Consider the following 13622-nt stretch of genomic DNA (forward strand, 5'->3'; position numbering starts at 1 on the left):
TACGTTTCTTGACTTTTTTTTTAACACGAAATATTCGCATCCGATTTCGAGACGCTATTAGCTTCTTCCTGTTTTTTTTGTGTGTGCGTGTGTTCATGAATGCGGGGAGGGGCACCTTGAGCTGCATGGGTGTCACCTGAAGTTTTTTTTTATTTTAGCTTCGCCTACGCCTCTCGCACGCGCCCCTTGCGTGAGACGCTCCATCGTGGGGGGGGCGGGGAGCCCTGGGGGGGGGGGGGGTAGTGGGGATGGGCGGACAGGCAAGCAAGGTGCTGAATGCCCCTGCTGGGAGGAGACTCAGGTACCGCACCCACAGCTTCACAGCCCTCGTTCATCACTGCCGCCGTGCGACCGTCTTCTCGACAGAGCCAGGTGCCGCCGCTTCTTCTTCGTCTCCTCGGCAGGAGCCGTCGACACGCGCCACCATCCAACATGGGTCTGAAACATCTTCATAATCAGGCAAGTGGTGCATCTTTTTAAATGCGCGTCTGCGCGCGTGGTGGGTGTAATGAGTACCTGGTGCAATGTGTAAAAATCGCCACTAGGGAGATAAATATTCTTAGGTTTTTTCGGTAAAGTCACGTAGGTAAAAAATTGGAATTTCTCTCACTTGATACAGCTATCGTGCTGTGACGGTTCCACCTGAAGACGGAAGCTTGTGTTGCCTCCGAAACGTCGTGATTTTTATTTTATTTTTATTTTACTTTTATTAATTTTTTTACCTACGTGACTTTACCGAAAAAAACCTAAGAATATGAATCCTTGCAATCACGAAAGCTTCAAATCTAGAATTAGGGAGATAAAGGCGGCCGGGCATGGTGCTGGCCACCCACTCGCTCGTGTGCCGTGCCAGCCTTCATATGTGCTCGCTAACAGCACTTGCTCCTACAGTCAGTTAAGGTTACACGGGGGATTTTTGTCTTTGAGATACAGGAACTCCACATTTTGTGTTGGTTGCCACTGGTTCAATCTGTTTGGATTGCGTGATACATGTCTATGTGCTGTGCAGGTTTAGCCATGAATGGTGCCTCTTTATTGGTTAAATGTCCATTTGTGGATTGGCAGCATTGCATCGCTGCCAAGGTTACGAGTCTAAAACCTGGGGTTGACGCAAGCCAAACATCCCATTCATTGCGGGTATATAATAAGTAATATTAAAAAAAAAAACTTTTTCTTAAACACGCTTTAATGAAATGTACCGTACTAGTAATGGAAGAACTCCACAACTCCAGGAAGTGGCCCCGAAGCTTGCCATAATGTAAGAGACCGTGGCCAATTACAGCCAACGTCAGTTGAGCGTGGACAATTAGACCCAAGCCGAAACATAACATATAAAAAATAATGTTTTAAAATATGTTTTTTATGATAGAATATAGTATTGTCATCAGTATGACATAAGTATACGAAGTTTGCAGTCGATACCACATTGGGAAGTGGGTAAAATTGAGTTACAAGATTTGAGGATACAACAACGACAACTATGACAACAACAGACAATGAGTTAAATAAAAGTGTGTATAAAAATGAGTACCGCCTCGTGGGGAATGAACATTGGTCATGTTCTTACGGGCTGACTTGGCCTTACCACAGCAACACGTAGAACTTTCCACCACTGGCTCAGTCCTGCCAACAGGGACGAGTGCTCCTGAATAGGGGTTTCTCTCAAACGTGCCGCGTCGAATTTGTCAAAATTGATTGTGGTCACGTGTTTGGCGGCTGTCTTTGTTCACGTGGTAAATTGTTCCATTCTCCTGCCCAGTCGCTCTCCCCCCAAGTCTCCACTGCAAAAAAGACTGACGTTTTGCAACGGTTGTATACAATGTGCTATTGCTGATGACGATGGGAGATGATTGAGTGGGGCTGGAGGGTTCTGGCTCGGAATACGGAATAACTTTGCCTTAGTTCTCATCCTACGTGTAATGGTCTTATATCTACTCCACTTTGCTGTGACTCATGTCCCGAGGTTAAGTTAAGTGATGCGGGTTGATGATGATTATGGGAGCTGGAGGGGGGGGGGGGTATTCGATTATTGAAGTAATCGATTACTCTACGATTATAATTGAAACGACAATTATCGTTTCGATTATTGATTTAAAAAGAAACACATTTGTTGGCATGAGATTACTCAATGGAGTAGTAGCAATCCTACACTCTTTCCTGAAGCCCTTTCGTCGTGGCCAGCAGACCTCAACATTGTCATGTATCGCCTGAATATTTGGCTACCATAATGCGCAAGTTTAGACCATAAAGAAAAGCACTGTAAAAGACTGCGAAAGAAAATTGTCGATACAGAAATTTCGTCCAAAGGCATTGAAGAAAGACGAGACAGACGACCCTGCCTGTGCTCTTGCAGTAGAAGCACCATCGCGTTGGTGAATACCACCGTGACGAGATGTTAACTACCTCGCCTGGTATGCAGGGGTCGTGGGTTAGATCCCAACCCTGATGCCTGTATATTTGGAGTTTGCATGTCTCTCTCTCTCCGTGGTTAGGTGGATGTTGCTACGGGTCCTCCGGGTTTCCCTCCACATTAAGAATCTACATGCATTCAGATTTCCACTTGATGATAAGCCACTTCCTTCAGCTATCATCTGTGGCCAGGTCGCGTCTGAAAAAGAGCCACATAGCTCGGTGGGCTTTATCTGGTTAAATAAACAAATGTTGTTACGTTTTTATTCGTTTAGTTTGAATTGAGTCCCTGCTGGCCTCACGCGCCGGGCATGTAACATTTTACTTTTCTTCTCAGAGCGACTATGACGAGCTGAAGGGATGCGCAGGGAGCCGTCTCATCATTCTGTTCTTCACGGCAACGTGGTGCGGCCCATGCCAGCAAATCAAACAACCATACCACGTACGTAAAGGGCAAGTGGCCGGTGGCGTTGTTGGCCTACTGGGGGCCCGAAGAAGATAACGTAACAGTCTGTTCTCCTACAGCGAGTGGTTTTCAAAACGCAAATTGGATATCGCGCGATGAATGTATTAGGGAACACATTTTTTTTTTTCATAACGCGGATGCGAATTGGATATAATGCGATCGAGTAAACAGAACTACTTTGCGTGAGTAGGAATAAGCAGTTGTACGGCTGCCTTGGCATAACATCACACAAGGAGGGATGCTGCTGGATCCTTGTAGAAGCTAACCGCATGCCTCAGTTTTTGTTCAGCCTGCGTACGCATCTCACGTGTTATCACGGACTGTGCTTTAACCTATCTTGTATATTATTTATTACACACGATTTTTCCATAACGCGGTGTTTTTCAGGAACGCAACTACTACCGCGTTATAGAACAGACTGCATTTGGGCTTCCCGCTTTGGATTTATACATTTCTCGTGAGATGACAAAAGAGATATAGATGTGGTGAGATTACATAAACGTAGACGAACGATAAAGGTGTAGTGAGAGAGAGAGAGAAGACATATGAATATAGCGACACGAGAGAGATGTGCACAATGCATGTTGAACTTCTTTCGCACTGTACGTAGCCAACCGTGCTAATCGAAGGTGTGAGGAAGAACAACAAAAGAGACGAAGGTGGAGTTTACATGAGAGAAGAGAAATGCGGATGATGGAGATTCGTAAGCGTCTGTTATGTTAATGTTGCCATATTTATTTGGATTAAAATCCGAGCCCGTATTTATCTTTCCACTTTTAATTAATTAATTATAATTCAACACGAGCCCGATACGATGCACCGCCGATCACCGAACGGAGAAGCGGTGGGGGGGGGGGAGTACAAAAGTTCCATGAATAGCAGCCCCAAGTTCGAGGCGACAGGGGCCCAAATGAAAGGGGGGAAAAACTGGGCTCACTGCACCATCCAAGTGCGGGTCCATTTATTTTATTTTTTGTTTAAATGAATTCGGGGGCTCCTTGGGCCGATTGGGCTTGCGGTAACGTGTTTTGCTTGCTTTGTGACTGGCTGCAAGGGGTGTTTTTACATTTGTGTATTGTCGGGCACCCCACGTCAGGGGCTGCACTAAAGGCCACCAGGAGCTGCCAGTGGCCCGCGGGCCTTGCAATATAGAACACTGCTCCAGTCTGTCTCACTAACGACTGCACAAAAACAACCTCTTTATTTAATTCACACTGAGTTCCTCCTGGTCAGCGCTTTGCAACCGGTGCAAGGCAAAGTCCCCGGTGTTTCCTCGGTATTGTCAGAATCACCGGAAAAGAAAGCAGCTTAGGGTTCTCACGCTGGGACAGACGAACTCTCCTCCGTGTCGTTCAGTAGCCGATCCAGCCCCGACTCCTCCCCCCTCCCCTTTCCACTGGTCGCGCACGCCCAGCACGACGGCAGACGGCCGTCAGCCACCACCCCTGGCCCTCTCAACTCCCTCAGTCACACGTGCCACAGTTAGGATTTGTTGCTTCGGTATGCCGTGAAGATCGAGCAAGCTCGAATGTGTGCCGTGGTGTTCCTGTGTCCTCGAAACCTCGACCGTGAATTTCACTCTTGAGTCAACCACGACAAAATCGTAGCCTTAAGTCATCACGAATGACGGAAATGTTTTGGTCGTGCCCTCTGTGATTTCGAAAAAGTATATTGGTTTAGCCATGTTTGTTTGTTGTCGTACAGAGTTAGACTGATGGCCTTAATCTAAGTTGTCTTGTGGTTGTTGTTGGTTGTTTGACTTGCATCCCACTGGGATTTTTTCACACAGCGTTGGTGTACGGTGATTTTTTTCTGCAATGTTTTGCTGTCTTTTCTTGGATTGCTGTTTGCTCTTAGTCACATATTCACTTTAAGATGTTTTTCTGTTCATGTTTTTGTTTTTTGTTTGTTGCGGTTGCACCCGATTCAAGAGCCGAATGGCTCACAGGGCTACACCTAATAAATGAACTTGAACTTGAACTTGTTTAGACAATGGCCGAGAAGGAGGAGTACAACGCTGTGTTCTGCGAGGTCGATGTGGACGAGGCCGGGGTAAGATGCTAAACACACGAACATGCTTGCAAACGCGTGCCCATATGCGAGTGCGCACACACGCCTTGAATATCTGATGGCCAGCCAGGATTATTAACCATAACACTGAGTATTACCAGTGAGGCAGGCTGTGGAACATCTTCTTTTGTATTGCGGAGAGTTGATTAGCGATAGTTATTGTCGGTTACTCGTTAGCTACTATTATAGGTAACTAACTAAATGTGATTCTCTTTAAATGGCGTTAAGTGCAATCCCCAAACCAGTAGATGTGCCACATGTGCTATGAAGGACCATTGCCTGGAGCGTCAGCTATTAAATATTTTTTTACTTAAAACTTTCGTGACTGCAGATAAGTCAAGTAGATATAAAATAAAATTGTAATAATTATTTATTAGATAGAAAATAATAGATAGAAAATTAAATAAAAGTAATATTTAATATAAAATAATATGTATTATTATTTTTGGGATATTTTTTTCTATCTACGTGACTTTACCGAAAGAACCAAAGAATATTATATATTTTTGTTTATCTCTTTTGAGGCCACGCAGCGATATTGACGAATGTTATTTGTGCTCGTGCACCACCGCCAACGCAGCAGCATCACCAGATAATTTGACCGTGGCTATGATGTTCATATCAAGGTAAGTGTTTGAGTGAGTGGTTAACTTCAAGCGAATATTTGAAGTGTTGCCTCTAGTTATCAATAATTTAACTCAATACCTTCATCAACAATACTTCTTCCATAAAAGGAAAAACAAATCTATATAACTGCTGAAGTTTCTGGAAATGCCCTTCATCACCGAGAGATCTTTGTATAGGGTTAACTTCTAGGTATTTGTACGTGTATTAATGCCAGTGTTGGGTTTGTGTAGGTATGTTGCCCTGTGTCTGCATGGTTGCTGGAATCAACAATTAAATTATGCACGCTAATACAAAATTTAGTATTGGTTGACCTCTTATGCCAATAAATTAACGACGGTTATGCGTAAAGTGATTAGATGTTGCTTACAGTAGTAATGTCATGTTGTGCAATTTGTTTCCATCATGCTGTATGGCCTGAATATTCTCCACGGCAGAGAGAATGATTTGATATTGTGCATTGCACACACTCCACATTCCACTGGCTGGGGCTCACTGATTGTAGATGATTTCTCTCTCTGATGTCTGTTTTTGTTCTTTGCACGCAGGATCTTTTGAGCAGCTTCGGCGTCACCTGCATGCCAACATTCGTGTTCGTCAAGGACGGGATCCAGGTAGTGATCAAATTGAAAATGAACCAACGCTCATCATAGTCATCGTCATCATTCACACTGCCTTGTACATATCTGTACCAATCGAAAATAATTTTACAGCCAAAATCCAATCATCCATGTTGATACAGGGGGAACCATATGATGGATCCTGTAATCCGCTGTGCACCACGGAGGTAAGACCTCTCTTCTGCGGTGACGCAGTGTGCCACGGATTACGGGAGGAATTAGCCACGCGATTCCATTAATCCACAAAAAAAATTGCAGATGACAGGCGAAGCACAGCACGTAACTAGTGGCTAAATTACGCCATGGTCAATTCGAGAATGAAAGGCTACAATTTTTCTAAGAACCAAATCTTCCACACTGGATCGATATTAGAGGATTTTTGAAAAAGAAATTCAACCTGATATCAATATCTTAGAAATGCAAAAATGCTTTTCTATTCATCTAGATCTGAAGTTTTCGTGACTGCTATGATCCATACTCTTTGGTTCTTTCGGTCAAGTCACGTAGGTATAAAATAAAATATAAAAAAATTAAATCACGACGTTTTGGAAGCAACACAAGCGTCCGTCATCAGGTGGGAACGCCACAGCAAGAAACAAACTTGCTGTAGTGGGCACGACAGCTGCTTATGACAAGAGATTATATAAGGTAAGAGGGGGGGGGAGGAGCCAGGGACGAGAGATGGAGAGGGTGGAGGGGTGTGGGGTAGGGGGGAGTGGCGATAGTCCGACTGAGCAGATTACGCTGCTAGTTCGAAACAATGCCGTAGCTGGGCAATGAGCTGAAGAAACTGGAGATGCGGATATGAAAGCAAACTATTAAGTAATTAAGATTGTACCTGGTTAATAATGACTGCTCAATTTGAATCCATCTTCTCGGTTGAAGTTATGTCTGTTTATATATCTGGATGGCTTCATGAACAAACCTTTGATAGTAGCCTGACGGTTTGCAGAGTACTTTGGTCTCGGAAAAGACAATATCATGAGAGCCAACAGCATTGTAGCAGTGATCAGCCACGGCGGAAGACTTCGTTCTGCCGTGTTTCAGATCTGCCTTGTGTTCGCGAATACGGTCCGATATATGTCGTTTCGTTTCCCCAATGTAACAATCACCACAAATACAACTCAGTTTGTAGACTCCAGGGTATTGCATGTCAGGAATAATATCCTTTACGGATGGGATTAGATCACGGATTTTGTGTACTGTATTGAATCGGACCTGGATCTTGTGTTTGTTTAAGATTTTGGAAATCTTTTTGGTAATGCCTGATATGTATGGTTACGTGATGGTTTTGATCGGAGTCTCAGGGGGTTGTTTCTCCATGGTTGGAGAAGCTTTGCGGATAATACAGTCCGAATATCCTTTCAGAAAGATTTCCAAAATCTTAAACAAACACAAGATCCAGGTCCATAAATGAATTTATTCAGAAAATAAATATAGGATGTATGACGTTTTATTCTGTCAGTGAGCAGATTATTTATATTTTTCAAGTGTAAATTGGTATCCGTCATGTTGATTTTGCGGCACGTGTTTAATGGAATAAATATCATTCAGCGGGACATTAATTTTTTTTTTAAACCCAGTGTCTTGCCACACCTCCGATTAGCACGGTTAGCTATGTAGGGTGCGAAAGAAATTCAACATACATAAAATAAATCATGGTCCGGTTTGGCTGAGACAGTCCCAGCTTCACAAACCATATTCCCGGCGTCCCAAAGCATTTGTGAAAACCAGAAAATTGTCCCGGAGTAGTGGGCGGGGTTGGCAGGGGAGTGGACGTGACCCATGAGCAGTGCATGGGGCCAAAGTCAGATTGAGTGAGGAGGACGCCACACGCTGTGTGGGCGGGATAGTGACTGAGTGGACGTGGCTATTTTAATAGTGGGTGGAGCTGACGGAGGGAGGAGCTGGCCAGAAAATCTCTCCCAGAAATTCGGTCACTTTCAGTAGCAGGAATTCCACAGGCTCATGATGGATTCCGGTTTGTCCTAGGCCGTCTGGGGTATTTCACCCGATGGTAGGTTAGGTATTGTAACTGTGCTGCTTTCCGAGTTTTTTTTCATTTCTCCAATGCGTTCATGCTTTCTTCTATCTCATTGCAGCTGGACAAACTGGAGGGTGCGAGCCTAGGAAACCTGAGAAAACGGATAGAGAAGCACGAGTAAACACGGCACATGGGAGCAAAGGGGTTCAGTCAGAGCACGGAATGGAAAACATGGCTAAAGTGTAATCGTGGCACCGAATGTGCAAGGAAATGGGCTTCTCTCACTGTGAGCGCTTGAGATTGTTTAGTTATGGTTGCCACCTGTCCTGCTTTTGCTAGAAACATCCTCTTTTTGAGATAATCATCACTGGCAGTCTATAAGTCTTCTTGGGACATCACATGCTGTTCTCCTGTCTTTCGGTATTGTGAGTTATTCTTCTTCCCTTGACATTTCCAGGTTTTTGTGGACCTCAAAGGTGGCAGACTCAAGTGGTATTGGGTCCAGACCTAGGTGAATTGGCAACAATGACCCCCTCTAAAAAAGTTCATCATTTACCATGATTACATTTGCATTGAATTAAACCTACATCATGCATATAAGTATGTCCGTTTTGAATGGCCTTGCACTGAAATGATTGGGTGAATTTATTTGGCGTTTTAACACGTAGTGCCGTTAAAAAAACATCGATCACATGTGTTTCTTATATCAACATCATCATTGGTCACGTAATTTAAATGTCCAAGGAATTCCCCATGACATTTGCAGAGAGCCCCCAATGTTGCTTGATGTGGTCCAGCCAATAACGCAGTCATCTCCGTGTCTGCTCTGATTTCTATTCGCTTCATTGCTGTACTTTATTTGACTGGTTTTTTGCCTTTGTCATTGTTGGTAACCCCAAGTCACGCTTGCAAAAGAGAGACTCATCTTGGTCTCTTGAGTTGTCCCCCAGTTCAACAAAATAAACTTTCAACTTGGTAACAAGCTCACAGCTGCTTACGTGCGTCAAGGTGTTTTCGTAAAACGTAGATATTTACCAATGTAATCTATAATTTAAAAAACCTATAGGTGTGATCACCTTTGCATTTATTACTTTGCAATGTCATATCAATTGCCACTTAATTAGCAAGTACCAAAAACTACAGCTGGTTTAACAACATAAATTGTTACGATAGATGTAACATTTATTATTTGGGTTTATAAACTGCAGTGGATAGGCATCCAGCAGTGTATAGTCCTGGCTGCTGATGATTAAAAACTGTTGAACAGATTTTTATGAATATTAGTGGGTTGACATTGATGTGGAAAATAGCTGCAAAATTGTGTTACATGGAGGTTATTCGACAATGCTTCACCATGCCGTTGAGGGCAAGTTAATTAATATTTTGCACAGGATAGGTTCGGATATCACTTGCCACTGATGCTAGCCATGGCTGGGAATCACACTAGCCAGGTTCATAGCACAAATGTGCCAACCACCACTCCACATCATGAATACGCCAAGCTGCACAAAGTTCATAAAGGTGAGGCTGTTGCACCTCCTATTAGCACGTTTGGCTACATACGGTGTTAAAGAAGTTCAAAATAATACAAACATCGCCTTTACTTTAGTGGTTTCTAAAACCTTCAATTTCTGGATTCAACCACCATTTGGCTTAACCAGATTATTTCCTTAAGATTTAAGGGTGGGTGCATTGATTTCCCAATATTTTGCTCACGATTCCCGCATTAAATCCACACGTGACCATGGACTATGTACGATGTTGGCAAGATGCACAGAGTAGAACAAAGGAGAAACAATGGAGACGGTGAAACCAGGACAAACAAAGACCCCATTCTTAAATTGAACTGCGACTCTGAGTCGTGATGAACGATGGAATCACCGGAGGGTGAATCATTCCACGGCGCGTGTCCAGAGTGCGGTTGTAGCAACGCATGGAGGGCACCTGCAGTCCTCGACTTGGCGGGCATGGATTGTGAATCACAGAGGAGATCATCTTCGTGAGTGAAACACGTACCTGCGCCACCAGGGATCTTGTGGGATCCCTCGTAGTCGAGTATGATTTCCCTCCAGGTGTCACTTGTCTGTGTTGTTAGGTGGACCTGGCTGGCCATGGGTGAATAGGCCAATCCGTGACCTGCAGATCTTGGCACAGTGAGGGCACGGAGGGTCCATCCTGGAGCTTCCAGGAGAAGACAGTACAGAAAGTAGGCTGTTGACTTCTTCCAATATTTGAGTGTGGCCATGTCCGGCTATTTCGGTTTCCTCCTTTTCCACGCGCAAGTATTTCTCAGCAGCAAGGAGGTATCTGGCAAAACTTCTCTGACAGGACCCTCTTCATAAGTATTTAAGTGACTCACACGAGACTACGTCGCCCCAGCTGTGGCAATGTGGGTTGTTTGACTCTTGCTCAGAGGACCATCACAATGCTCACGCGAGCGGGGAGGAAACGGCGAGCGGCAACATAACAGGGCTGCAGTGTCGATTTGAAACCATTGCTGACAGTACACTCAATGTCTTCAGTAATTATGACATATATAGGCACACAGCTATGTTGCTCTGCATTATGTACATTTTCCCCAAAAAGCGTTCACCACTATATGCCATCGTTGTGAGACCGGTCCACATTCAAATGCCTGCCTTGGGGATGCATACTCTGTGATGTGTCCTTCCGACAGATATCCTTCAGTTGAACAACAAACTTGGAGCAAATGGCCATTGTTTTTCTCGTCTTTATCTGGACAAATTATTTGGTGATTTCTGCTGCTGCGTCTACACAAGCAGAAATAACACACACACAATACTCAACTCATTTGTTACAACACTGTGGCCTTAAAAAGGAAAAAGTATATGACAGGTGATGTTTTGGAAACAATAATTTCAACTTGTAATGCATTGCACACTCATAGAGGACGACTAAGAGGCGCGAGGAGGAACCACAGACAAGCGGCAAGGCAGACACATAACGAGCCAGCGCCAATAATACTGAGTGTTTATAAATGTAGGAGGAAACCGGAGCACCTGGACAAAACTCACACGTGCGAGGGGGAAACCCTCTATCCCATACATCCGGCACAGGTGGAGTCCACATGTTAGCTATATTGACTTCTCCTTGTGAGCCAGTGTATGACTAAACTTTTTATTTGACCATGTTAAGGCCCACTGAGCTATATAGCTCTTTTTAAGAAGCGACCTGGCCACAAATGATAGCTCAACGAAGTGGCTTTTCATGTGGACATGTATAGCATCCACATACTCTAAACGCGTGTTGATTCTAAACGTGGAGTGAAAAACCGGAAGACCCGGAGATAAATCCACGCGACCATGGGGAGAGAGATCACGCAAACTACAAATATATAGTGACTTTGATTGTCACTGTGTGGTGCCGGGCTTACAAAGCCACGGCGGGTAATGTGTTGGCATTGTGTGTAGTCCGCTTACTGGGCGTAGTACCAGCCCTAGCGGGGCTTGGGTGAGCGCTGGTCAACGCGGAAGCCCCACGTAGAGTGTGCGGTGCGGGCTCCAGTTGAGGGAACGAGAGGGAGCGTCAGCCAGCCAGGGTTACGTTGGGGCATGATACGCTGGTTGACCTGCCGACACGTGACCGGATGATATTGGAGGGGGGTCACCGGTGGACGGGGGCCGCTGGGCGGTCACGTGGTCTAAAAGAGCTCTCGGGGAGCCTTCGGGAAAGAGCTCGAGAGATCTAGAAAGTGGGCGGGGCGAGGGACGGAGCCAGCCCCAGCCCAGGCCGATATAATGGGGGCCCCGTGTGGGGCTCGGGGTTCTTCTTCGTGTTGCTGGAGATCCACGTCGGGTAAAAGAAGCCTCTAGCCACGCGGTCCGGGACCCAGCTTGTGGTCCGGGCCGGGATAGCAAACCGTGTCTAGTTCTGCTGTAGCGTGGCTAGATGAGCATTCAACACCCAAGTGTAGGTTGTGTTATGTCATGTTGAGTTACTGAAATAAATAGTGTTGCTCCCAAGACGTCTGCGACTCAGTTGGACTCACTACATATATAACAGATCGAAACCAGGACCTCCTGTAAAGCAGGCAAGGTAGTTAAAACCTCAAAGCCCATGGATAAAGGAGTTTCACAACATGTATGCGATCCACCAACAAACCCTCTTCACAACACATAGAGAGGTTGAGCTTTGGGGGGGAAGGACGGGGTGGGGGGGCATTGTGAGCTAAGGCTCTGCACAAGAGGGCTCTACTTTATAAATGACAGCAGCTAAACTTCCCTCTACAGGAAACCCCCCTTGCCCCCCTACAAATGATTTGGGAGTCGGTAAGAGCTTCAAGGAATAAAACAAAAGCCACGTGACAGTGAGGAGGCAGCTGCTGTGCCACGTGGTGGCCAGCCAGATGGCCGTGCTGCAGCAACATCCATTGTTGTACCTATGTTGGATTTTAAAATGTTGCAGGTTTACTCTCGAACACACCGGTGTGCCGAAGTATTAACTAATTGGCACGTTCTATTTACGTCACAAACCTTACTAATTGTCCGTGTCGGATGGTGGCGGGTTTAACGAGACATTTATATTTACGTGATCTAACCCCAAAAACAACTTTATTATGGATGACCTGTGTTCTACTGCAGCGGCATTATCCCACGTTCTTTCTGCATATCCCACACCTTTAACGAACCCGCGTGGCGAAGTGAAGTATGGTTAAATTAAAGCCTCGACGACCCGCAACGTCGTGGGGAGGTGCTCATCCAGCAGTGGATAATCCGGTACATTCAATCATTCGGCGATGTTGCTACTGCGTTGGCAGTGGTGCGCATATAACAAAGTTCCCCCGTGTAGCTTTAACATGCTGTTGGGGCAAGTGCCGTTTGCGAGTAGCACCTATGCGGCGGTGGGTGGCCAGCATCACACCCGGCCGTCTTTGTCTCCCTATAGTGATGTTTACACACTGCACTAGGTACTCGTTTGAGGCTGAGTCGACATAGGGGAGGCCCAGGACCGGTTCAGATAATCGTCACACCTCAACACATTAGTCAACAACACTGTGGCCTTAAAAGGAACAAAAACACGTGGTGACGTTTCAGGCAATGGCCCTCATATTTTTTGTTCCTTTTGAAGTCACTGTTATTTACAAATGTGTTGAGTCCAGCTCAGTGTAATCGGGAGATTTCGGTAGTGACCCTAACCCTACCACTGGGTGGGTTGGGGGTCAATACATTTAACATGGTAAGATTATAGTTTTTAAAGCGATTTACTTACCATTTTCTATACTTTGCACTGCTATTGTGCTTTTGTATTGTTTGTTGTTATAACGATCTTACCCCGTTCCTCTACTGGACATCTGTGAATAAAGAGCTTTATAGTTCATCGGATTCCTCCAGGATAAATATTCTGATTCTGGGTGGGTGGGAGGTTCAATAGCTTTCCATTGTAAAATACAAACAAAAATGTGTATCGATTTTTTACTGCTATTGCGCTT

General features: G+C 45.0%; 1 protein-coding gene across 1 annotated transcript; it reads left to right on the plus strand.

The window, feature by feature from the left end:
* The first annotated feature begins 237 nt into the window (after positions 1 to 237).
* On the plus strand, positions 238 to 9160 carry LOC144719579 (thioredoxin-like). Its single transcript, XM_078595648.1, has 5 exons — positions 238 to 459; positions 2747 to 2851; positions 4865 to 4927; positions 6118 to 6183; positions 8292 to 9160. The coding sequence occupies exons 1-5, from the start codon at positions 277 to 279 to the stop codon at positions 8352 to 8354; spliced, it is 480 nt and encodes a 159-aa protein (XP_078451774.1). The 5' UTR covers positions 238 to 276; the 3' UTR covers positions 8355 to 9160.
* The last annotated feature ends 4462 nt before the right edge of the window (positions 9161 to 13622 follow it).

The sequence above is a fragment of the Lampetra planeri genome, chromosome 6, assembly GCF_965212315.1.
Source record: "Lampetra planeri chromosome 6, kcLamPlan1.2.h2, whole genome shotgun sequence".
Classification (NCBI taxonomy): domain Eukaryota; kingdom Metazoa; phylum Chordata; class Hyperoartia; order Petromyzontiformes; family Petromyzontidae; genus Lampetra; species Lampetra planeri.